General features: G+C 40.5%; 2 protein-coding genes across 2 annotated transcripts in view; one reads left to right on the top strand and one right to left on the bottom strand.

The window, feature by feature from the left end:
• ARG2 (arginase 2) overlaps positions 1 to 11,324 on the top strand; it is a 20,289-nt gene extending 8,965 nt beyond the window's left edge. Inside the window, exons 3-8 of the mRNA XM_053944444.1 lie at positions 3,891 to 4,068; positions 4,836 to 4,995; positions 8,389 to 8,483; positions 8,609 to 8,713; positions 9,966 to 10,102; positions 10,995 to 11,324. Of these exons, the coding sequence (XP_053800419.1) occupies positions 3,891 to 4,068; positions 4,836 to 4,995; positions 8,389 to 8,483; positions 8,609 to 8,713; positions 9,966 to 10,102; positions 10,995 to 11,200 (881 nt within the window). The 3' untranslated portion in view covers positions 11,201 to 11,324. The remainder of the gene's footprint in view (positions 1 to 3,890; positions 4,069 to 4,835; positions 4,996 to 8,388; positions 8,484 to 8,608; positions 8,714 to 9,965; positions 10,103 to 10,994) is intronic.
• On the bottom strand, positions 11,313 to 22,687 carry VTI1B (vesicle transport through interaction with t-SNAREs 1B). Its single transcript, XM_053944445.1, has 6 exons — positions 22,535 to 22,687; positions 18,042 to 18,100; positions 16,248 to 16,439; positions 14,740 to 14,913; positions 12,717 to 12,778; positions 11,313 to 11,689 (listed from the first exon to the last, which is right to left on the bottom strand). The coding sequence occupies exons 1-6, from the start codon at positions 22,647 to 22,649 to the stop codon at positions 11,593 to 11,595; spliced, it is 699 nt and encodes a 232-aa protein (XP_053800420.1). The 5' UTR covers positions 22,650 to 22,687; the 3' UTR covers positions 11,313 to 11,592.

Genomic DNA, 22,687 nt, shown 5'->3' with positions numbered 1-22,687 from the left:
AGATGTTTTCTGATTAAATGCCACATGAGCTGCCTGGTTTTACAGAAGGAAATTCTCTAAATCTGTGCAGGGAAATTACTGTAGTAACTGCTGGCTACAGTGTGTATTTTGCTTATGATAGGAAGTATACTTCAGACTTGTCATACAGCTGGACAGATGTATACAGCTTGTACATCTAATGTACCAGTTGTAAGCATCACTGAGTTGAGCATGAGTGATACATTAACAGCTTAATTGAAAAGGCATGCACAGAACAGTTTTCTCAGGTATATACTTAATTTGTTGGGGTTTCTTTGATGGTGTGTGTTTTTTTTGGTTTTTTTTTGGTTGTTTTTTTTTGTTTGTTTGTTTTTTGTTTTTTGTTTTTTTTTTTTAATTGCGTTTTGCTGTTGTTGGTTGGTGTTTGGGGTTTTTTGTTTGTTTTGTTTTGTCTTTGGTGGGTTTTTTTGTGAGTGTGATTCTTTTTTTCTTTTTTCTTTTTCAAAAATTTCTAAGTCTAAGGCTCCTAAGTAGGAAAAATGAGGATTTGTTCTACCTGATACAAGTAAGGTTCTGGCTGTGCAGGCTGGATAAATGACAGCTCTCCATCCCCTGCATCCCCTGGTCTGCATGTTGAATGCCTGTGTGATCTTTCCCTAACCTTTTCTGGTCAAAAGAAATTAACCTGGGAATGATCTACTGTGCAAACTCTTTCAAGCTAATTTATTCATTTTTTGGCTGGACTGTGTCCCCAGGCACCTCTGATGACAGAGGGGAGGCATTGAAGCCCTGAGGATTGCACTCCTCAGCTGCAGATGCTGCCTTTCCACGCTGGTCGTACATTCTGACAGGACTGCTATGCATATGCATGTGTTAGTTATGTAACTATACTGCATGTTCCTACTCAGATTGACACCTTTATCTCCCTTGTATCTCTTTCAAGCTGCTGTAACAGAAATAGATTACTCTTTTTTGAAATAGAAAATAGATTACTGCTTTTTTGTTTTCCTCACTTCAAAAAGGGATCTCTGCTGGAGCTGGAGGCTGACTTGTATGTATTTGGTTGTTATAAATTTCCTGCACTGTTGATAATTGACTAATGAATCAAACAATAATGTGTTTTTCATTTGAAAGCAATTTTTGTTAGGGCTTGAAAGTGTGAACTTTTGATCACATTTAGTTTTATGTTCTTTCATTACTAGCAAAGTGCCTATGCTGCTTACTCCTTAAGTATGGTACTTATGGTATGTTTGAATTTAAAAGACCTTTAATCCTGGCTAGACCTGACCTGCTTCACTGACAAATGGTGTGGATGCTATGCTTTCTAATGAATGTAAGGAAGCTGGCTTTCCTATCTGCCCATAGTTTTTTCTACATTTCAGAACTTGAATCTACTGCCTTTTAAAAGGCCACATATATTCTTCATGTTAACTTTCGGTGCTGATTTAAAAAGCTGTTTTGTTTACAAGTATTAGTATCTATGTAAAATAAAGTATTAGTATCTGTATAAAATAAAGTGTCCCAGCTACCAAAGAAAGTAAGTGGATATTATTTGGTGAGGTAGATTAGAAAACCTTTCACTAATGGCCAAATGACAGCAAAAGCTCCCAATTTGCAGAGCAGTACAGCATGTCTATCCATTGAGCAATTTCTGTGCACAAATAATGTGGTCGAGAGAGCTTTGATTTAAGAAATAAATCTGTGTGCAAGCAGGCAGATGAAGTGGAAAACAATTCAGGTCTTTAAGTTTTAGACTAATAGCTGAGATTCTAAATAGAAGCCATGTCAAATTATAAAAGTAATTATTGATGTATTGAACTGGTTTTTCTTTGTTCAGTGCCATTAAGACAAATGTGCATTTTAATTTCATCTCTAGTATCTGGTCATTTGAAAAACTGTGTACACATGCACTTCCCACACTTTGGGATACATGGCATAATTAAGTACTGTGAATTTCTTTCTCTGTGCACTATCTATTCACTAAGCTTTCCTTTTGCACTAAGGTCATTTAATCTCAGTTTTCAAAACACTGGGCACCATTAAAAGAAGTCATAGTAAGAGGAGATATTAATGTTTGAGTATTTGATTAGTGTGTACTTCTGAGATTAATCAGCCTTTAGATGGCTGCTTTAAAACATTCCTTATCACCCTGGGAAACCTGAACTGTCCTCTGCAAGCACATAAGTAGTGTAGGCCTAGAGACAAGGGATGCACAAAGCTGAGAAAAGAAACTGCTACAAGGTTCAGGCATGCTTAAGTACTTTCATCAAACTTTGAAATACTGAAATGTAGCAGTGTGCATATGTTGGAGAAGTAGTCTTGCAGGATGACACAAATACAAAAAAACCCCAAACTTTTAACATTTACTGAACATCTTGGAACTCGCAACTTTTTTTCTGCTTCTGCACAGTACCAGAACAAACAGAAGGTAGAAAATGTAGTGGTCACAGAGATCAGATAACACATTCAAATCTGCACAAAATGGGCTCAAAATTCCAGAGCCTTCATCCTGTTGCTTAATTAGGTCTTGTCTACGGGAGGAAAAAAAAGCAGTTGGGTATCTGTATTACCTTTTGAAAAGCTGGGAGTGGTATGTGGGAGTGGTATGTCATGGTACTGCTTTAAGTCACTGCAGAGAATGTGTTTTCTCAGAGTTGCTAGGACATTTATTCAATCCTTTGTAGAGCAGCTGTGCTCAGCTGACATGTTCATTTGTAAATACCCCAACATCTGCCCACCTCTGTCCCTGGTATAAAATATATGCTTGCCTATTTCCCAGCACCAAATCTGCACAAGTGACTGCACAAGTAACTTCATTCATTTCACCAGTCGAAACTCCTTTTAAAATATGAAGAAGTCATGTATTTCTCAACTAATCTTTTATGCAATATCCACCAAGCAAATTCACAGAGCCAGTTTCCTAGACAGACTAATAGCTTACTGGAAGTTAAGCAGGAACCCAGAGCCCCAAGTAGGCTGTTTCTTTGTGTTGACTTGCTTTAAATTTTTCAAATTGTCCCATTAAGCACAGGATGGCTAAAGGCCAAATGTCAAGCTCTGGCCTGGATGCTTTGAACTGCAAACAGACTAGTGATTCTGAGGAGCAAAGGGGACAGGCATGACTGGTATTCAGGGTGGTCTTATTTGAGCCACTGTTGGTGTAGCTGTAAATACCCTGGGGCCTTTACTGCCCTCATCAGAGCCTGCAGTGAGAGGCCTGTCATAAACTGAGAGCCTCTGAGAGGAAAGGCTGAATTTTACACCCAGAATGTTCTCGGGTTCAACAGCTAATCAAGCTGTAACTGGCAATGAAAGGATCTCAAAAAGTTTTGGGATCAAACTCCCAGAACTAAAATGCCTTCTAGAATAGCTTGTGTTGAGAAAATGGACAGATTCTCCTAAGAAAGCACTAGTGAATCCTCCATGGAGTTGTCTGGAAGTATTATAAGAAAATTATATTATTTGTTATTTGGCATTTTTGTGCCAGGATTTTTGGGGACCTTGAAAATGTAAAAAACTAGCTATAGTTAGTGAAATGTGTAGTCTTTGGCATCTTTAAGCAATTGAACTTATCTGAGGCTGTATACAATCTGTCTGAATGGGAAGGAAGATGGCAATGCAGACTATAATATTTCGTGTTAGAATTTATAATGAATTTTTTTTTTAAATCCAAACTTTTTCTAAGTGACTTTTTATGATTGGCATAGCTTATTGCTAAATCAAAGCTGTCTTAAGCTGATAATGTTGTCTTATACTTTCTAATTTGTAATGCTGTGACAGTTGCATCCCATGCAAACAGTCAAATGGATCCATTCCTTTTCCACTGTTCCTTTCATACTTGCCAACTGATTTTGAGCATTTCCCTGGGAATGCATTTAAGTCACTTTCTCCTTTTTTTGCTGTGTTCCCAGGATGCCAAGTGCATGACTTTGGAGATTTGAATTTCACTCAAGTTCCCAACGATGAACTGTACAACAACCTGGTTTTATACCCGCGGTCGGTGGGCTTGGCCAGCCAGATGCTGGCTGATGCAGTGAGCAGAGCAGTAGCTGCTGGACACAGATGTGTGACTTTAGGAGGTGATCACAGGTGAGCTGATCTAAAAACAATTAGTGGTTCATGCTGCAGGTCTTGGAGTGCAAGAATTTAATTTAAAAAACAAGGGGACTTGGGGAACAACTCAGGGGTAATTTCTTGGCAATACCTTAAGGATGGGCTTTTAGGTGGAACATAGAAGACAGCTACAAGAACCTGACCTTCTCAGACAGTACTGCTTAGTTCCAGACTGGTCTGTGATCAGTTGTGTAGACACACAACTGAGGTTTTCCTCTTTGGGAAAGTTTGTGCCATCAAGTTCCTTCAGAGGAACTGCTCAGTTTCTTTATTGCTGAATGTTTAGTGACGTGTCTCTTTTGCTCATCATTTCTTGGGATAGGTTTGTAATGCCTACACACAGACAATTTTGCAACAGATCTTACAACACAAATCTTCTTCCCCTTTTTCACGAACCTTTGGTCTGAGAACTGGTTGAAGATGGTAGGGCGTGTAGGAAGGAATTGTGGGGGAAGGTGTCATGAGTAGAATAAAAAAAAGGCTAGATTTTCTGGAGCACTTGGACCTAGAACAGGTGAAGATTAAGTGTGTGGGAAGGGTGACAAGCAGTAGTTACTTGGCCTCCTGGAATCACAGCAGTGGCATGCCATACAGTTTGTATGGGATTCTCCCTTTATTGTCACAGATGTCTGATGTGTGGAAATGTAATGACATGGCTGACTGAAGATGAGAGACTCCCTGTTGTCCTTGTAGTTGTTCTGAAGGAGGAATGGTGACTAAAGACTTTGTTACTGTACTTCCAGCTTGGCACTTGGGTCTGTCAGTGGCCATGCACGGCAGTGCCCACACCTGGGGGTGATCTGGGTGGATGCACATGCTGATATCAACACGCCTCTCACAACTCAGTCTGGAAGCCTCCATGGACAACCTCTCTCATTTCTCCTAAGGGAGCTTCAAGATAAAGTGAGTATCCTGATTGTAGTTATCCTACATGGCAACCTCAGAGCATTGCGCCATTGCTGATGTGAGGTTCTTTCTTACCTGCTCCAAATGCAGATCTTTTCTATCAGAGTACAAGGAAAAATATGTATTACTGTGTGTGTACACATGCACATACATGCACACATATATACAAGTGCCACAAACACAGGTAAACAAGATAGACACACTTAGAGACACCAATGAGAAAAAGCTTTTCTTTGTGTTTGCACCCTTGTGAGCTGCACACAGCAGCTGACTGTGGTGCTGTTCCTGAGTCATTGAGCGGCGTTGCCCAGGCTGGGCAATGGCAGCACTGCTACAAGCTGAGCAGGAACCTCCCCTGAGCCCAGCTGAGCTCACCTCCAGGAACAGCTGGTTCCTGCATACTTCACATGATGCTTCTGCTTAGTTTGGCTCTTCCGTGTTTTGACAACCTTGGGGCCTGACAGGAGCTGTTCCTCTATGATCTCTCCTAACTGGCTGCTCTGGTGCTGGCTGTGCTGTAAATATTATAAATCAAAACAGCTGTAACTACTTGCAGCGAGCTTTTAAAGAGAGAGCCATTTTGTTGGAAAGAGGTCAAATCATCAAAAATAGCTGTTTCCTGGGGCACATAGAATGTGCATGGCCTGTTTTTGCTGCTGTCAAGGTGCTGAACAGTAGGTTGACCTAAGGCTTAGGTCCCCTGCCTGGCTTAGCTGTACAGGGACCTGCAGCACCTGTGCAGTGAACAGCCGAGGCCTCTGCAGTAGGAACTTTGATACAACAATCTGCTTCTGCTGAAGCTTAGGCTGGAGAATGAGAGCAGGATCAGCAACTGCATCTTGAGAATGGATGCTGGAGCTGCAGAAAAGTTGACTGCATTTTGGCACTCTGCATTGCTAGTATTTACTCCTAATTTTCTCGTTTTTCTGGCAAATTTGGGGTGCTGTGTTGCGGGAAGTATACCCTTTCCGAGCAAGAACAAGCATGCTTAAATCTGTATGGCTACTGAAGATACCGCTGCATCAGTTCCTGTTCAGCATGGCAATACTGCAGTCATTTCATAAAGCTCTTCTGCTTTTTCTCCTGCAAATTCTTTTGAAATATTTCCATCCACAAGTCAATAGAATCATCTGGTGCTTTTACATACTTTACTCTTTCTAGACACTCTTATGTGGTCTCTACAAATGTGTTGGAATTCCCAAAGTAATGCAAAACTAATGGGGCTTTTTGGAACACCCCCTGAACATGAAAAGGTTAATACAAAAGGTTACTGTATTTCTACTTTTTTGCCCATAAGTTAAAGGGGGTGATATTTTTTTTTGCTTTTTGACAACTGTACACACTTTCTCAAGGGAGATAAGAAGAGAAAATTTTGTAGATTTTAGAGCACACCTAAGGTGAACAGTGTATGGCTTGGTGAAAACAAAACTAAAGTTCTGTGATAGCTGAGGAAGGAGGAGATACTGGTTTGCTGGGTTCTAGTTCTTGAGCAGCATAGAAAAGCAGTAATTTTTTACAATTATTGGGATTTTTTGACCTGCAAAAGTATACCTGTAACCTTTCTGGGGTCAGTGGGGGGAGCAAGCCTTTCTTGCAAGCAACAGTAGTGAAGAAAGAATAAGATTAGCCTAGTGGCAAGCTTAGTGGCAAGCTACTCAGGCATGGTGCTGGTTATGGGATCTTGTTACAAGCCTTTCTCAACTCCAGCAGTCTGGATGCCTCTGCAGAAGCAGCTCACACAAAACCTGGCTGTGCAGGTGCACAAACAGGCGTGTGCACTCACTCAGGGGGGCTTTCTTACCCTATTGTATTCCTGTTTAGAGGGGGGAAAACTAACGTGAGTCCTGCTGGTACCACGAGGCTTCTACAACAGTATGAATTTTTAAACAGCCCTTCAGCAGTAGCAGAATGTGCCTTTGACAGTGGTTTGTCCAGCTAATACCCCTCTGACTCTCAGGAGCAAACCATTATGTGTGCAGAAGTGCGTATGGCTCACCCTCTTACTCTCATCCAGTACAGCAGCTAAGTTAATAATGGGACAAAAAAAGAAATTATCATCCTCTTTCCTGACTGCTTCAAGGCTCCTGGGACCATCTAAACTCACAAACTGCTATTAAAATCTTCCCATGAAAATGCCTGCACCTCTGGCTTTACTATCAGCAACTCCTTTTCCATTGTAACAAAGCAAAGAACCTGTCAAAGGCAGTTAACACATTCAATTTTATTTATTTACAAAGAGGTGTAATTGAATTTGCAGTATTAAATCTACTGAATCATTAATACTAGAGAGTATCTGACAATGTTATCATTACTATGCTCAGTTTGTGACGATGTGGTGATGATGAATTTTGCATAATTCATTTTTGAAACCTGAATTTATTTTTCTAGTGGTCTCCATTTATCCCTCTTCTTAATTTATGACTGAAGAGGTTTCAGGTCATTGACCTAGAGTAGCAAATACTTTATAATCTGTGCTAATTTAACCTAATGTAATTAAATATAGCTATGGGTGTGTTCACCTTTAAAAACATCCAATACTGTAACTAGAATAATTAGTAATTGAGAAGTCTAAGACAGAAACAAAACCTTATAGCTGCTTGACAGCTGTGTTGGCTGTAGCCATTTTCAGAGCTGGGAGAAGAGAAATTTGAGTTAATTTAAATCACTCTTAAAATTAGTAGATATTACTAACTGAAAGGTTTTATAATTCCATACCATGACTACTTAATTACCAAAGCTGAAAAATTATTACCTTATAATCTTTCAGTTGCTATCCTAGACCTACTCTCTTCAATTCTGCATCAAAAGCCAGCATGATGTAGCCCACTGTGGAGGCCCAACTTTTTCCCCCCCTCTTTTATTTTTTCTTTTTTTCAACTTCCCACTTTGAATTTATCCATCTTTAGTATTGTTTTTGTAAGTTTGCATGACTTTGGTAATTCTCCTAAAAAGATACAGCTGCCTTGGTTCTTATTCTTCCACCTGAGCATAATGAATGCATTGGGTAAATTAGAGAGCATCCCCATTAAGTGCCCTGGGTAAATGATCTACATCTGGGTATCTACTTTAGCATTCCTCCTTACACTCACTGATGCAAATTACCTATTGCTTGTGGATTCAGGTTTTTAGTCCTCCTCCTCTTCAAACTGGAAAATGTAGAAGAGTTAAAAACTTAATCCATTAACATTCAACTCAGATAAAGTTGTATCATTTTACCTGAGTTGAACATAGGAACGAAAGTAAGGACTGATTACATCAGCCAAACCCTCAAGTGCAGAAGTTTATCTGTGTAGAGAAAGAAAGGATGCTATAAATCAATGCAAAGTTTTCAGGGAAGCATTTTGTTAAGTATGTCATTAAACTGACCTAATACCAAAACTTTGCTTGCAGGTACCACAACTTCCTGGCTTTTCCTGGCTAAAGCCCTGCCTTTCAGCATCTGATATTGTGTACATTGGTTTGAGGGATGTGGATCCTGCTGAGTAGTAAGTTCATTTAGATTAAACAATTTTTGTAAAAGCTGAAATAATAAGCTTGAAATCACATCCATAAGAGTTGCTAGATTTCAGCTTAAACCAATAATGATTGTTTTTAAAAATTATTTTCACAGCTATATTTTGAAGAACTTTGACATCCAGTATTTTTCCATGAGGGATATTGATCGTCTTGGAATTCGGAAAGTTATGGAAAGAACCTTTGAACAACTGATGGGCAGGTAACAAACTACTATCTAATTTAAACTACTCTTGTTGAACATCTGCTTTCCTGAAAGTTATTTAAAGTGAAGGTCACTTGCTGTAAGGCGGCCATACAGAACTGTGCCAGTGTCCAGTACATAGGGAAGTCTCAGCACTGGAACCATTTCACAGTGATGGGCAGATGGCTGAGACAGGTTATGACTCACTACAATTGTGGCTCTGTTTTATACTATTTGGTTCTGTTCAGTAACTCTGCATTTTCTGCAGTCTGACAAGATGTTTGAATCAACTCAGAGTACAGGATACACATTATACTTTTAAAATTACATAGAGCAACTTGACAGTAACTTGAAATGAGCTGTTGGTATGGGAGAGGGAAGCATTTGATGGCTTCCTTCTTGGACTGCTCACACACAATGTCCTGATGGCAGCTGCCAGTGCCGGTGAGACTGGTAAAGTTCACTTTAACCACTCCCTTACTGCAGTTCACTACTGCCATCTTTGACCTTTGTTCAAGTTTGGAGAACCAGGTCAGGGAGCAAATAATGTTAGCAGTTGGGAGAGGGTCACTTAGAAAGGGTAACCTCACCCATAGGTTAGAAACTGTGCTGCATGCTGCTGTATTCTAAAGGTGTGCTCACCCTTCCTAGCTGCAGCTGTGCCAAGTAAATAAGATGCTAATCCAGATGCTTCTCCTTACTGAGCATCTGCAGTAAGTTGGAAGTATGCAGTCTGCCACTTAAATAAGTCATGTGAGCGACAAGCAGTGTCCAGTTTATTAAGCTGTCATCAGCTGGCAGGTGATATAGTAAGTAACTAACATTTTAGTTTTGAGAATTTCCTTTACTACTTCAGCAGCTAGGCTGCATGGCAGGGTTTGGATATAGCCTTTAAGTATTGACCTGAAAAATGCTCATCTTGATGAACTGGCAGTGAAATCCTTGAGCTCAGTGCTTCCTCCATTCTAGCTGCCATGCACATGAGTGTTTCAGCCTTCACTCTGGCTTTCTGTACAAAAGGAGAAAAGGCTGGATTGTACCATACACTTCTCTACATCATTCCACTACGATGACAAATACCAGTTAAGATGGTTTGAACTGAACTACTTATCTTCAACCAAATCCTTGCTGAGTAGATGCTTTTCTAATGTATATGAGACATGGTTCAAGGAGCTTGATGCTACTTTGCTGATTAGCCTAGACACTAAGAATTGCACATAGAAAAAATTTAAGGCTCTAAGATTGCTTTTCTTGTTTTATTCTGTCTCAGGAGACAGAGACCAATTCACCTGAGTTTTGACATTGATGCTTTTGATCCCTCACTGGCTCCAGCAACGGGGACTCCTGTTCTAGGTGGATTAACTTACAGAGAAGGCATGTACATCACAGAGGAAATACACAACACAGGTAGGAGCTGACCAGCAGTACGGGGCTAAGCAAAGACAGGACAAACCACCCAGAGTTCATACTGGTTATGTTTTTCTGGTATAAATAGATAGTAAGAGTAGTCAAAGCAAAGGTGCCTGCAAAGTCAATTCAGCCTTCAGTAAGGGAAAAAGAAGTCCTGTGACTGGGCAATTCCCTTGGTGTTGGAAACATCTTAACCATCAACAACTTCAGCTTAGCAAAAGAAAATACACAATATGTTAACAACTAATGTCAAAAATGTGTAATACTGTTCCTTAATCCTAAACACATGAGGTGAGATGTGAAAATGGGCATCTGGAATAAAAAATGGGTGCAAACACTCTTAAATAGTTTGAAGTTCCATTCTAGGATTCAAGACCAACAAATCAAGCTTTCAAAAAATATACTGCAGTTGATTCAATATATGAGGACTTTTCATCTTATTACCATCAAGTTTTTATTTAATAGGTTTAAACAATATTATTTGTGGTAAAAGAAGGTTAAAAAAATCCCAACCAGACAATAGTCTATATATTCATGAACAGGATGGAAAAGAGTGTGAGGTGAGATTATTTTATAACCCCTTATTTTTGGACTAGGAGAAAAAATGTTCCTCTCATAAATGTGTATGGAACATCAAACATTTTTCTTGAATGCTGAAAGCATGAATGAGTGAGGTAGTGATGATGTAAGGAAAAACCAAATTAAAAACACAAATTTACATCTGAGAACAAACCTCATCCCTCAAGAGCCAATCTTACTTGTCGAAGGGGTAGAACAGGTCACAAACCCAAATACCAGACTTGCTACAATGAATAAAAGGCTGTGAACAAAACCTGGCAGAAGACTGTACCCTTTGTCAGAGTAACAAAGCTGCAAATCATTTTCCCAGGAATGCTTTCGGCTGTAGACATGGTTGAAGTCAATCCACTGCTCGGAGCTTCTCAAGAGGCAGTGAACGCAACTGCTCACCTTGCAGTCGATGTGATAGCAACGTGCTTTGGGCAGACAAGGGAAGGAGCACACATCGCTTTTGATGAACTCCCAACACCCAGCTCTCCAGATGAATCTGACAGTGAAGAGCAAGTGAGGATTTAAGAATCCATGTTGGATATACTGGACACTACAGAGCTCTGCTGAGGCACTTGAGTGGATAGATTGTCAACACTTGGCAAATACTGTTAACGTCTCAATTTTTAAATAAACTAGGTTTTTCCATTGATCAGTGGCTACTTTATTACATAGCAAGATTTATTCATTTAGTTAAGTATATACAAAATGAGAGAATAAAATATTTATTACCTTCTTATTAATCTTACCAGTAGTTCAAGCCTGTTTCTTTTTACTCCCATTCTCTGTCTTTCAAGTGTCAGTACAGTTTCAGTTGAATGTGCTGTCTCATGACTCAGTTCAACCCTCAGACAGTCAAAGGGAGCAGATAGCCCATCCTATTCCTCATCAGTGGAAAAGCTCATCTTGGTCATGAAGGTTCATTTCTTGCGAAAGAACTTGAAGTAGACCACACCGCCTAGGATGGCCAGCTCCAGGATGATGATAATTGACAGCAGCAACTTATTTGTGGTTATTCTAGAGTTAAAAAATAGAAATCCAAGGGTTTTTTTTCAGCTAGAATCTGAAAGCAGATTCTAGATCCAGATCACCATCTTACTTTCCCTGTTTCAGGAAGACCACACTGTGCTTTTGAAAAAGGTCTTAAGCAGAAAGAGCCAAACTCAATAGTTCACTACTCATGTTTTCCTGGAAATCCTGACTGAATCTCCTATTTCAGCAGTAGTAGCTCTGTTCCTCTTCCCCTGTCCCACAGAAGGCGGATCATTGCTCTATATGTGCCTACTCCTTCAGTTAAGCAAAAAGGAAAACAATACCTGAAGTCCTGTGCTAAAAAACCCTCATTGTGGTGCTTTTACTTGTAACTATGTTGTTGAAGGAAAACTAAAATCCCAAAATAATAAAGTACTTTTACTACTGAAAACTAGGCAATTATCACAACTTCCTTTAGCAATGGGCATAAAGGAAAGGTTGTGCAGAGATAAGTACCTGCTGGGAATACAATCTATGAACTGGGTTTTTAAGGCTAATTAAACAATATAGCTGAACTGCAAATCCACTTAAGAAGTCAAGGTTTTAGCCATCAAAACAGTACATGGTCCGGCTCAGAGTGTCTCATGGGCCAGCCTAGGACTAACTGCTCTAGGGCACTAGTGTGGGCTAAACAGATTTCTCTGTGTCATCAGGCATCTAACTTGCCTAATGCTGCAGTGATTTATGGCACAGCTTTTCCCAACCTGAATGAGTGGCATCTGAAGGCACCATGAGCAAGTCACTGTAACTTGTTTCTGTCCTCACCATGGTTTGGATGGTTAAAGACCCCACATCATCCTGACCAAACAGCACACATTCAGTGCTGTTCCACAGCCTGTACTCCATTAAGCAATTACCAGAGAGGAAAACACACAAATTAGCATCTGCATGTGGGCACACATTCTGTTTACACATTCCCTAAAACCTTCCTGCAGTCCCAGCTGACATTCTATTTTCCCCCTAAATCCAGCAGGCACCAATGCTCCATGCTGCTGTTAGTCACACCACTCACCTCCGAGACATCGAGCGTAGAATCTTGCGACTCTTGCTCAAGTTCTCACTTGTATTCACCAACTGAGGAGAGACAGAAATTACTTATCAGTTAAACAAGCACACATCAACTCTGGAAAGATGCACGTGAAAGCAGCTGGGGTTGAAATACTGCAATGAATTATAGAACCAAGGATGACCATGTACTCTCAAAATTGAGACACAACATTGTTTTCTACCCACAATACCAGCTGGAAGCATTACCTCTTTTCTAAAGAGAAATTAAGACTTTTGTGTACACTTTCCCTTAGATACATACAAAGATATGCAATTTGAGACCACTTTCTTCCTCTTTAGTTAATATACAAATATCAGAAAAATGGTATTAGCTTCTTTCATTGTTTCATTTCTGTTAACACCAGAAGAAAGTGCCAACAGATGTGTTCATCCTTGTGCATATCAAAGTGTTTGAAATGCTGCTCAGGTTCTATCAAAGAAAGGACTGTGTTGCACTCAGAGGTCTAAGTGACCCAGTGGGTACAAGCTCTGAGCTGTTAATGGATAATCCATTTCAGCTTTGTATTGCCCAGAAATGAAATACCCAGCATACCCAGTCAGCTATTAAGAAACATGTAATGAAGTGAGGTTATAGAAAACTAAAAAAAGGTTTTGCTTCACAGACACAATTCATGATGCATGTCCACTGTTCTCCAGGTAAGATTTCACTATTCTACTTCTGAACATTCTAGGGAAATGAAGGGTAAGCCAGGTCACTTTTATCACAGACACCTGCCTGCACAATTCCTCTGTAGTTTAACATGTTGCCCTCAACTGCAAAACTGCTTCTGTGTTTCTTTGCACTGAGATGCACTGGACAAAGCTGGGAAGAAAACTATCAAGTCTATTCAGAGCTTAGTAGATTTCCAATCTTCACTATGAAAGAACAAGAAAGAAGAAAGTCTGCTTCCAGCTGGAATGTGTGGTTCACACAATTCCACAATTCATTGCCAAAGAGGCTCCCAATATAAGTCACAGACCCTGTTTAGTGATGAACACAGCAGTGGTGGGTTAAGAGTTGGATTCAATGATCTTTGGGTCCTTTTCCAACCTAAATAATTCTATGCTTCTGTGAACTATCTGTTGAGAGACTGTGACACCTGAAAGACTGTACTATTTTTTTATTAGCTAAAGGACAAAAACTATACCTACAAATCTTAAGATCAATTTCCTATCCTGCTTTCTAACCCAGATTTTGGAACAGGACAAATCAAACTCTGACTGAAATTACAGAACTACTTAACTGAAAAAGCTACTGGCTTTCTTGCAATGAATAGAAAGAACTCCCAAAATCAGGGGTATGTTTTTTGTTTTGGCTGAGTGGCTTATTTGCCAAACTCTGTGTCCCCTGAAGTCAGTCACCTAAAAGCTTTACGCTTGGGATCCCTTGCACACACACAGAAAATCCCAACAGTTTGTTAGTTCAAAAATCAAATTGTCAGTTTTGCATGTGTTTGTAAACAAAACAAGTGAACTAGTTTTTGAAGCTTTCACAGCAGAAGCAGAACTTCTTGAACCAAGGATGAGGAATAGACATCTTGTCTGACATATTCTCTCTCTCTGCAAATATTGGAAAGCTAGTAATTATGTAATTCCTCTTCTACTACATTTACTTTCATTATGAAAATTTGCTAACTGCTTCCAAAATCTTAACTTTAACTAGTAAACTAGTCACAAGGCAAATCCTTAACAATTTTCTGATCTCTAACTTTTTCAGTAATGCTATTTTTTCTAGCAGATCTATAGGTCTAATCTCCCATCTTGCTCAGACACAGCAGCAGACATTTAACCACCATGCTTTGGACCCTTCTACAGTAATTATTTTTCTTTTCTGAGAACAAGCAGAAATGTGGCAGCCTGAATTTGGTCTGTAGAGATATCCAATCGGATGACTACGCCTAGGAAAGTCTCTGAGAGAAATTACTGGCATACAGCTCCCACTAAGTAACATCAGATTGTTTCAAAGCAATGCCCAGTTTCTTGCTTACCCTGCTCTTGGTGCGTTCCAGTTGCTCCCGCTGCTCCCCGAGTTCCTCGATGATATCTGTGCCAATCTGATCGGTTTCAGCCGCGATTCGGTGCGAGCGCTCGATGCTCTCACTGGCTCGGTTCAGACTGTCTGTGCCCTGGAGAAGCAGCACCCTCTGTGACTGCAGGTTAGTCTGAAAAATAATGGATGCTTAACTATTAAAGCACAAAGACAGGAGTATTGGGCTTGTTAGCATTGTTAACATTAATAAGTTAGAAAGTGACTCCATAGGCCATCCATTTGTATTAGCTGTACATACTTATGTTAACTGATGCAGCCCAGTTAATTTTGGCCAAGCCTTGTTCACCTTGTAAGATTACGGCCAAATCTGGTTAAATCTCTAAAAAGGATACAGCACTGAAGAGTTAAAACAGTTCCAAAAAACTGTCTTTGTAACAATTTACTTTTCCATCAAAGAACATTTACATGAAAATAGTACCTTTCTTTTCCACATGCTAACTTTTACTTCCATTCACATCTAAAGTCAGCCTTATTTTCGACTTCACAGTTGGTTGCCAGGGAAATCTTTAAGAGTTTACAGTCAAAAGGATTAGGAACAAACAGCACTAACAGATGGACTGCTAAGTAACAAAGATCCTCTTTTCATGCCAGTTGCCTGGTCTAGAGGATAAGGAATGTTTGCTGACCTTGGGGTCAGAAGGTAGCTCAAAATAAAATGTTTTCTTAAGCTTCAGAAAGTCTAATCCATCACCCTGCTCTCAGGTTTTAGAATAATCAGTCAAGAGGAATCAAATGTAAAAATTTCCCAAGCTGCAGCAGAAGGAAATACTAAGCAAAGAACCCCCCCTCATCTAAGGCAGAGAAATGAAAAGCCCACCTCCATGAACTTTCTGTACACATGACAGCACTTTGAAGACAATAAGGAGATTCAGTCTCACTAGCTCAGATATCTCTAAACCTATCAGGTAAACAAGAAATTGGTGTACTTTTTGCATTGTAGCAGCAAAACCATAGTGAAAAAAGTGCTAGATGGAGGAAAAATCCTTATATTTTCTTAAAATTATTTACACTAAGATCGCTTAAAAAATAATTCTACCAAAGAACCTATACAATGCACGATTCACACTTTGTAAGTTTTGGAGATTAGAACTAGGTAAGTTAACTTTTTTTAGTATCACTTCTGTGTTTTCTCTTCTGTAGGAAGGGAAGCCTGTGGAATGATTAAACGAGGAGTTTCAGTACAGAATGTCGTGCAAATTGCTAATCGCGTGGCTTTCAAGGAGTTCCATTTTGATTATATTCCTATCTTTGTTTTAGAACAGAAAAGCTCTCCTCTGAGTTCCAGGTGTTCTTTCTCCTCCCTGAGATATTCATGTTACATGCATAGGGATATACAGGGAATTATAAAAGCACAGAGGTGGCTTAAAGTAGAAACACTGTAAACAATGCATCTGGGATACTGCTTTTGTACAATCATAGCACAGCTAAATAAAATTTAATCCTTACACTCTGTTCATTTTCTGTGGCAAAGATTCCATATTTTGTATCGCCTTGGTTTCCACGGCCCAATCCCAAATCTGTGCTTCTCATTTCCCTCTGGAACATGGACAGGTCTCTTCTGTAGGCTCGGATTTTGCTCATCATTTGGTTGCGGAAAGGCATAGGAGCGTACTTCAGTTCTTCCTCCATTTCCCGCAGCTTTAACAAAAGAAAGCATGCATTCTTTAAAGCACCAAATCTCTTCTTAGCAGCAGCTGTATACTCAAAACTCAGCACCACATGAAGGGATTCACATGTTTGTGTTGGACTGGCTGAGGGGGATAACACTAAATCCCACACCCCATCTAGTGTTGAGTACACCACGGTACCCAATGCTGTCGAGCCCATGTGCATTTTCAGATACACAACGCCTCAATAAACGCTTGATTTTTTTCCCCTAAAATAGCACTCTAAATTTCAAAATTTGCACTTTCTTATAGTTTAAGCATTTATAGGATGGGTATCACCTTTCTATTATATCTGTGCAACAGAGACAGAATCATAGGATCGTTTGGGTTGGAAGAGACCTTAAAGACCACCTTGTTCCAACACCCCTGCCATGGGTAAGGACACCTTCCACTAGACCAGGTTGAATACTGTCCTTGAATACTTCCAGGGATGGGGCATCCAGGGACATCACCCTGATGCCAGGGTGGGGCATGACCGGGACTGACTGTTATGACTTTTTCAAATGCCATGGACAGTGGCTTAGCAACTACATCAGCCAGTTCCCTCAGGATTCTGGGATGCATCCCATCAGGTCCCATTGACATATGTATGTTCAGGTTTCTCATGTGGTCATGAACCTGATCATCCCCTAAAGGAAGGAATTTGCTCCCACGGTCCTGGCATGGCAGTCCACTAACCCAAGAGATGTGGGAAAAGAGATTACCATTGAAGACTGAGGTAAACAAGATGTTGAGTACCTCAGCCATCTCCCCATTCAGATCTATTGCATGGGTAGGCACAGCACTAAATTCATGCTCTGAACATCCAGGCTTGGCAACTGGAATTACAATCTGCAAGCCACAAGATTTTGGATGGATGAATTTTCACATCAACATCTAGTGACAGTCGTAACAAATTCAAAATGCTTAAAGCTGTATGCCAACATGAGCTCTCACAGTAGGAGCTCCACATCTCATACATCACCTAGAGGTACCAGTCAATAAACCCCAGTAAGTTAGGAGAATAAAGCATGATGTTCAGCTGTGACTAAAAAACAACCTAACAAACTGCACACTGAAATATGAAAAGAAAGCTTAATCCATAATGTCTTGCTTTAAAAGATGAGTCACGTGGCTTTTTTGGTGCTGTTCCATATCACCTGCTGTCCAGCAAGCCTATACATTACTACAGAAAGATCAGACAGGCTAAGACCAACATGAAAACACACAGTAGGGCAATAAAAAAACCCAGGCAGCAGATTCTCTACATGCCTGCCCTAAAACCTCTAGCAATTTTAACTGCACCTCCACTGTTCTACTTTTTTCAACAAACTGAAGGCAGTTATCAAAACTGAGCATTCAAAAACCCCTCAAAAAACACATAAGAATATGTGTCTAGATTTATGTATGCATATAAGTATACACAACAGTCTTATCAAACACAGACACACCTCTCAGATCAATCATCAAACAGTAAAAAAATCAAACTCCTGCCTGCCAGAACAGGATCCATAAAATGTAACATTTGTAAGCAGTGTCCTTTTTAAGGCAGCAGTCTTTCAACCATCAGGAAGGCTGGAAGCCTCACACTCACAGTCTCATTTGCTTCACGCTGCTTCTCATCGAATTCTCGAACCAGTTTTTTCTTCTCCTCTGGGAAAGTAAAAGCAGTATGTCAGATGAACTATAGAGAAATGAAAACAGAACTCCAACTCAATCCATTAAAAACAAGGAAGCTGACACAGACAGCTGGCTGCAGAACACCAGGTCAAAATTTATCTGAAATGGGAACAGCTTGTTCTTACGACAATTTTTCAGATGGGAGTGGGGCAAAAGAGCAGAAATTGCTCTTCCAAATGCTGAACACTGCCTCTGTTAGACAAAAGAAGTAATTTTTCAAATATTTTTCTGACCTACTGTCCTTCAATATCCACTGACAGAATTGCATGTTGAAAAACATTTTGTGTGAAAGAGCAGCAAAGACACATTGGTAAAGAGCTCATAAATACATTTCTTATTTTTTGGAAACACTTGGCTGAAACTATACTTTGGATTTGAACAGAACATCAGGTCAATCTACATTTTCAAGTGAGACCTGAAGGTCCTGGCAGATCTGGCACTCTGCATTCCTGTGGTCATAAAGTACCTAAGTACACAGGATAAGCATTCCAGAGTTCTCTGAGATAAAAGATGCCACCAAGGTATCACTTCAGGTTCACAGACTAAAGCCCAAATGCTTCCCTCTTGTGGAATGACATGAGTTGTTTGAATCAGCCAACAACACTAGACATTTTAGTTGTTTGAGACAGTAATTTACCCAGATCTGTGTACCTAGGGCTTTGGAGACCAAAGAATGGGTTTCACTGCTGTTACTCTATTTTAAAACAAAATCTTAAGGCATGCATTTTTCATGTGTTAAAAAAAACTATCATATCTCTCTAACATCCACCATCAATGAAAGTCTAAATCCAAAACTTTCCTTAGCTCAACTGAGCAAAACCACATGTTCTGCCATCTTGCAAAAGCACTGAAGATGAACACCAGAGGACTGTTGTAGAGTACTGCAAACAAAACCAAATTCTATCAGAAATCTAGATAACTATCCACCTAGTTTAATTCACCTCTCTCAAAAGAGTGTTATTCAGTCTTAAACAAAATTCTAGGCAGCAGAAAATGTAGACTGCCATCTTGGTAAAACTCCTCCAATTAATTTAATTAAAGACAAAATTACATACAACACTATAAAAACATCATCACAGTAAAAAAAACTCACTTGCTAATGCCTTTTGGTAAGAACAGTCCTCTGCAAAAGAAGTAGCTTTTAAACCACTGAGATCTCAACAGAAGATAGGAAAAAACTTGAAGTGTTCAGAACATTGGTATATAGCTCCTCTCACATACACAACATGCCTAAGCTGTAGCCTTTCCTTCTCAGTTCAAATTCAGATTAAGCCCAGAATCTGAACTGTAGAGAACTTAAGACAGAACTAAAACCCATCATCTAAAAAGTAGCTGTGGTCTCACGTAGCACACAGAATTATTACAGACTAAGCTACATCATAACTGTTAATATATTACACATCAGCTGGTATCAGGAAATACAATTTCACATCTCAATTTATTCAGGAGGAAATGCTGACTTAAGAGGTTCTTAAATACACTCTCCTCAACTTCCTCCATGATTTGCACCATATACATTTGTACTGACACCATTGTTTGTGCAGCTGGGTTACAAGTGAAATCATGACATGAACGCTGGAAAAACAGCCTTTGGAAGTCAGTAATTTGTTTCATACAGGTTATTTCACTAATCTGATTCAAGCAATGCCCTCTTAAACCCACTCTGTTGTGTCAAAGTAATGGAAACCCATCAGAGATCTGGGAAAGCAGCATTTCCCTGCTTTATTTTTCCTGTGCAGACTAATAAGATGCTGCACTTATAGGCTGGCAGACAAAGAAATGCCAGCTTCCAAAAGGCATAGAATCATGGAATGGTTTAGGTAAACCAAGCAGCTTGAGACCTTTTTGTCTACAGGTCAACAAGAAATCCAGCAATGTGGCTTGAAAACATTCTACTGGATCTGGCCGGTATCCAAAATACACTGAGAGATTCACTTGGTGTCGCTCTGCATTGAACCACAACTCAAAGCACAAGGACAGAACTCCAGAATGCAGCAGCAGTGCCTGTGCCACAGCAGCATTGCCCACATGCTCATCAACATTAAACTGACTTATTTCCAATCACTTAGAAAGAGATTCAGTTGGAAAGTACAGCTAACTGAATTCGTGGAGAGGAAAATACATTATTTGAAACTTATCTAGGCTGTTTCCCCTTCTTACAAATTTGGAAGGGAAAAAAAAAGGTTGTTTCTTGAATTAGGAATTTGTCATCTTGTTTATATAGAGTGAAACAGCATTTCCAAACCTCTGCCCCTCAAAGATGTCCCAAGGACTACAGGTTCTGTGTTGCTTTTGGAGCATGTGAATTGTCTTAAAAGAGTATTCCAAGGTCTCTTTTATCACCTCCTGAATATTTTGGGATCAAATAACTAAAAAAATAAACATATATACTCCCCTCCTCCTAAGTACATGAAGCAAACCAAGAACATTAGGAGAGTGGAATAACTCTACCAGATAGACAAATTCCTAAATCTTAAACTCTCTTAGAAACACTTTCAAAAAAATAGTGCCAGGATTTTAGCAAAAAGCAAAGAATAGAACAGTTGTATTCAAATTCTTTAGCATGTCTGAAAATTCAACTTGCAATTATTTACAATCTATTGAAAAAAATCCCAAGTATTGCAAAAATAGTTGCCTGTAAATACTCCATTTAAGTCCATGGCTCAGAATTCATTGCTCATGACTACCACAGTGTCAAGGAGACCTGACTAAGTTTTACTTCACCAAAAACAGATCATGCTCATTTCTATAGGGAAATAAGGATTTCTACCAGAAAAGGTATTGCTTCTTTTAAGCTTTTTATCCTTGTTGACCACTCATGAAATTAAGTCAGGTTTGCAAGTTGTCATTTGTGGGTTTCAACACCTTTCTTGTACCAAACTTCCTGGAAATGCTGATGCCAAGGACTGTGACCCTGAATTTAACTCACTATTAAACAGAAAGTCAGGTAAGAAACAGGACGTTAAGCGTTTCATGCTCTGTGTTATCTAGTGCAGACTGGTATATTCTGAACAAACTGTTTTTATGATTTTACATAAACTTGATCAGCTGTGGGAGAATGAACACTACAGCAGAACGTGGCTGACAGTCCTTGCCCATCACTGGGGTACAAAACCTGAGCTGAACTACAGCAGCTCGTAACAGCCATAGATTACATCTCTTATATGAAGGGTTCAATCAGAGGCATTCAGTGACACTGGCAAAATTCTCCTTGTCACATTGCTTCCCTTTCTGGTTCTCAGAACACTGTCAAGTATCAAGGATTGAATCAGAAGCACAGATCCTTACAGAGGAGTGTTCTGTCAGAGCATGTTACCCACTGGTGTGTGATAAAGAATACCTGTAAAACCAGGTTGTGCTTCTAATACAACCTGGTGTGGCTAGAACGATAGGTTTTCTCTATTTTCGGAGTACATAGTGCACAAACCAGACTTTTAAAACAATAATTTAAAATGCAAAGATTCTCCAACAAATCTACAGACGTTTCTGGGAAGTTCTGACAATAAAAACTGCTTCTATTTCTACCAATGAGGTTTTAAATGTGAATCCAACATAGCAAATTAAAAAAAGGGGGGACAAGAACCCCAAACCCCCAAAGCACTGCAGTTGTTACAGAATCATGGAATCAATTAGGCTGGAAAAGACCTTTGCAGTCACTGAGTCCAACCTGACCTAACATCACCTTGTCAACTGGACCATGGTACTAACTGCCACATTCAGTCCTTCCTTAAACATCTCCATGGGAGGGTCACTCCACCACCTCCCTGGGCAGCTCGTTCCAATGTCTAATCACCCCTTCTGTGAAGAAATTCTTCCTAATGTCCAACTTTAACCTCTCCTGGTGCAGCTTAAGACTTGTCATCTTGTCCTGTCACTGGTTGCCTGCGAGAAGAGGCCGACCCCCACCTGGCTGCAGCTTCCTTTCAGGTGGCTGTGGAGAGTGAGGAGGTCACCCCTGAGCCTCCTGTTCTCCAGTTCAAATAGAAACAGCATGAAATAGCGTCCAAATAACGACTCCTCCTCAGAGGCTGATGCCGTGAACCTAGCAAGCAGTGCTTGCCAGCGGAGTTGAAATTTTTCAGAGCAGAGGAGCTCCGGGGGAGTGAAGCCACACACCTGCAAAGCCACCAGGACATGGCAGCAGCTCAGAACAACACACGGCAGAGCCACCCGCCTCCTCCCAGCAAGCACCTACCAGAAGCGACGTCCCCAATCCCTACAACCGCAAAGCCCCCCACACAAAGTCCTGAAGGGACACTGCCTTCCCAGCTGCTCAAACACGCCTGTCTAATGAGAAGCACCCGAACACTCCTGCCACAGCCCCGCAGCCGGCGGGGCACCTCCGGCCGGAGGGACCGCGGCCCCGCCCGTGTCCCGACGAACGTCCACTCCCCCTCCCCGCCTCACCGGCCGCGCTGCCCCGCAGCCGATCGGGGACGCCCCGCAGGTCTCCGTGCAGCCCGCGGAAGATCTCGTGCAGCCGCTCCAGGTGCTCCGAGGACGCGGAGCCGCGGCCCGCCATGGCCCCACACCCCCGCGCCCCCGGCCCTGCCCCGTCAG

This window comes from Vidua chalybeata, chromosome 6, assembly GCF_026979565.1.
Source record: "Vidua chalybeata isolate OUT-0048 chromosome 6, bVidCha1 merged haplotype, whole genome shotgun sequence".
Classification (NCBI taxonomy): Eukaryota; Metazoa; Chordata; class Aves; order Passeriformes; family Viduidae; genus Vidua; species Vidua chalybeata.
The sequence above is the reverse complement of the archived record's forward strand: the minus strand, read 5'-3'. Positions and strand labels throughout refer to the sequence as shown.

Excerpts from the sequence above, each read along its gene's own strand:
- VTI1B (XM_053944445.1), bottom strand. The coding sequence starts at position 22,649 with ATGGCGGGCCGCGGCTCCGCGTCCTCGGAGCACCTGGAGCGGCTGCAC. Across the intron at positions 16,440-18,041 it reads AGCGTGAAGCAAATGAGACT|CTGCGGGAAATGGAGGAAGA; the intron begins GTGAGTGTGAGG and ends CTTTTGTTAAAG. Across the intron at positions 11,690-12,716 it reads CTACGCTCGATGTCTCGGAG|AATAACCACAAATAAGTTGC; the intron begins GTGAGTGGTGTG and ends TTTTAACTCTAG.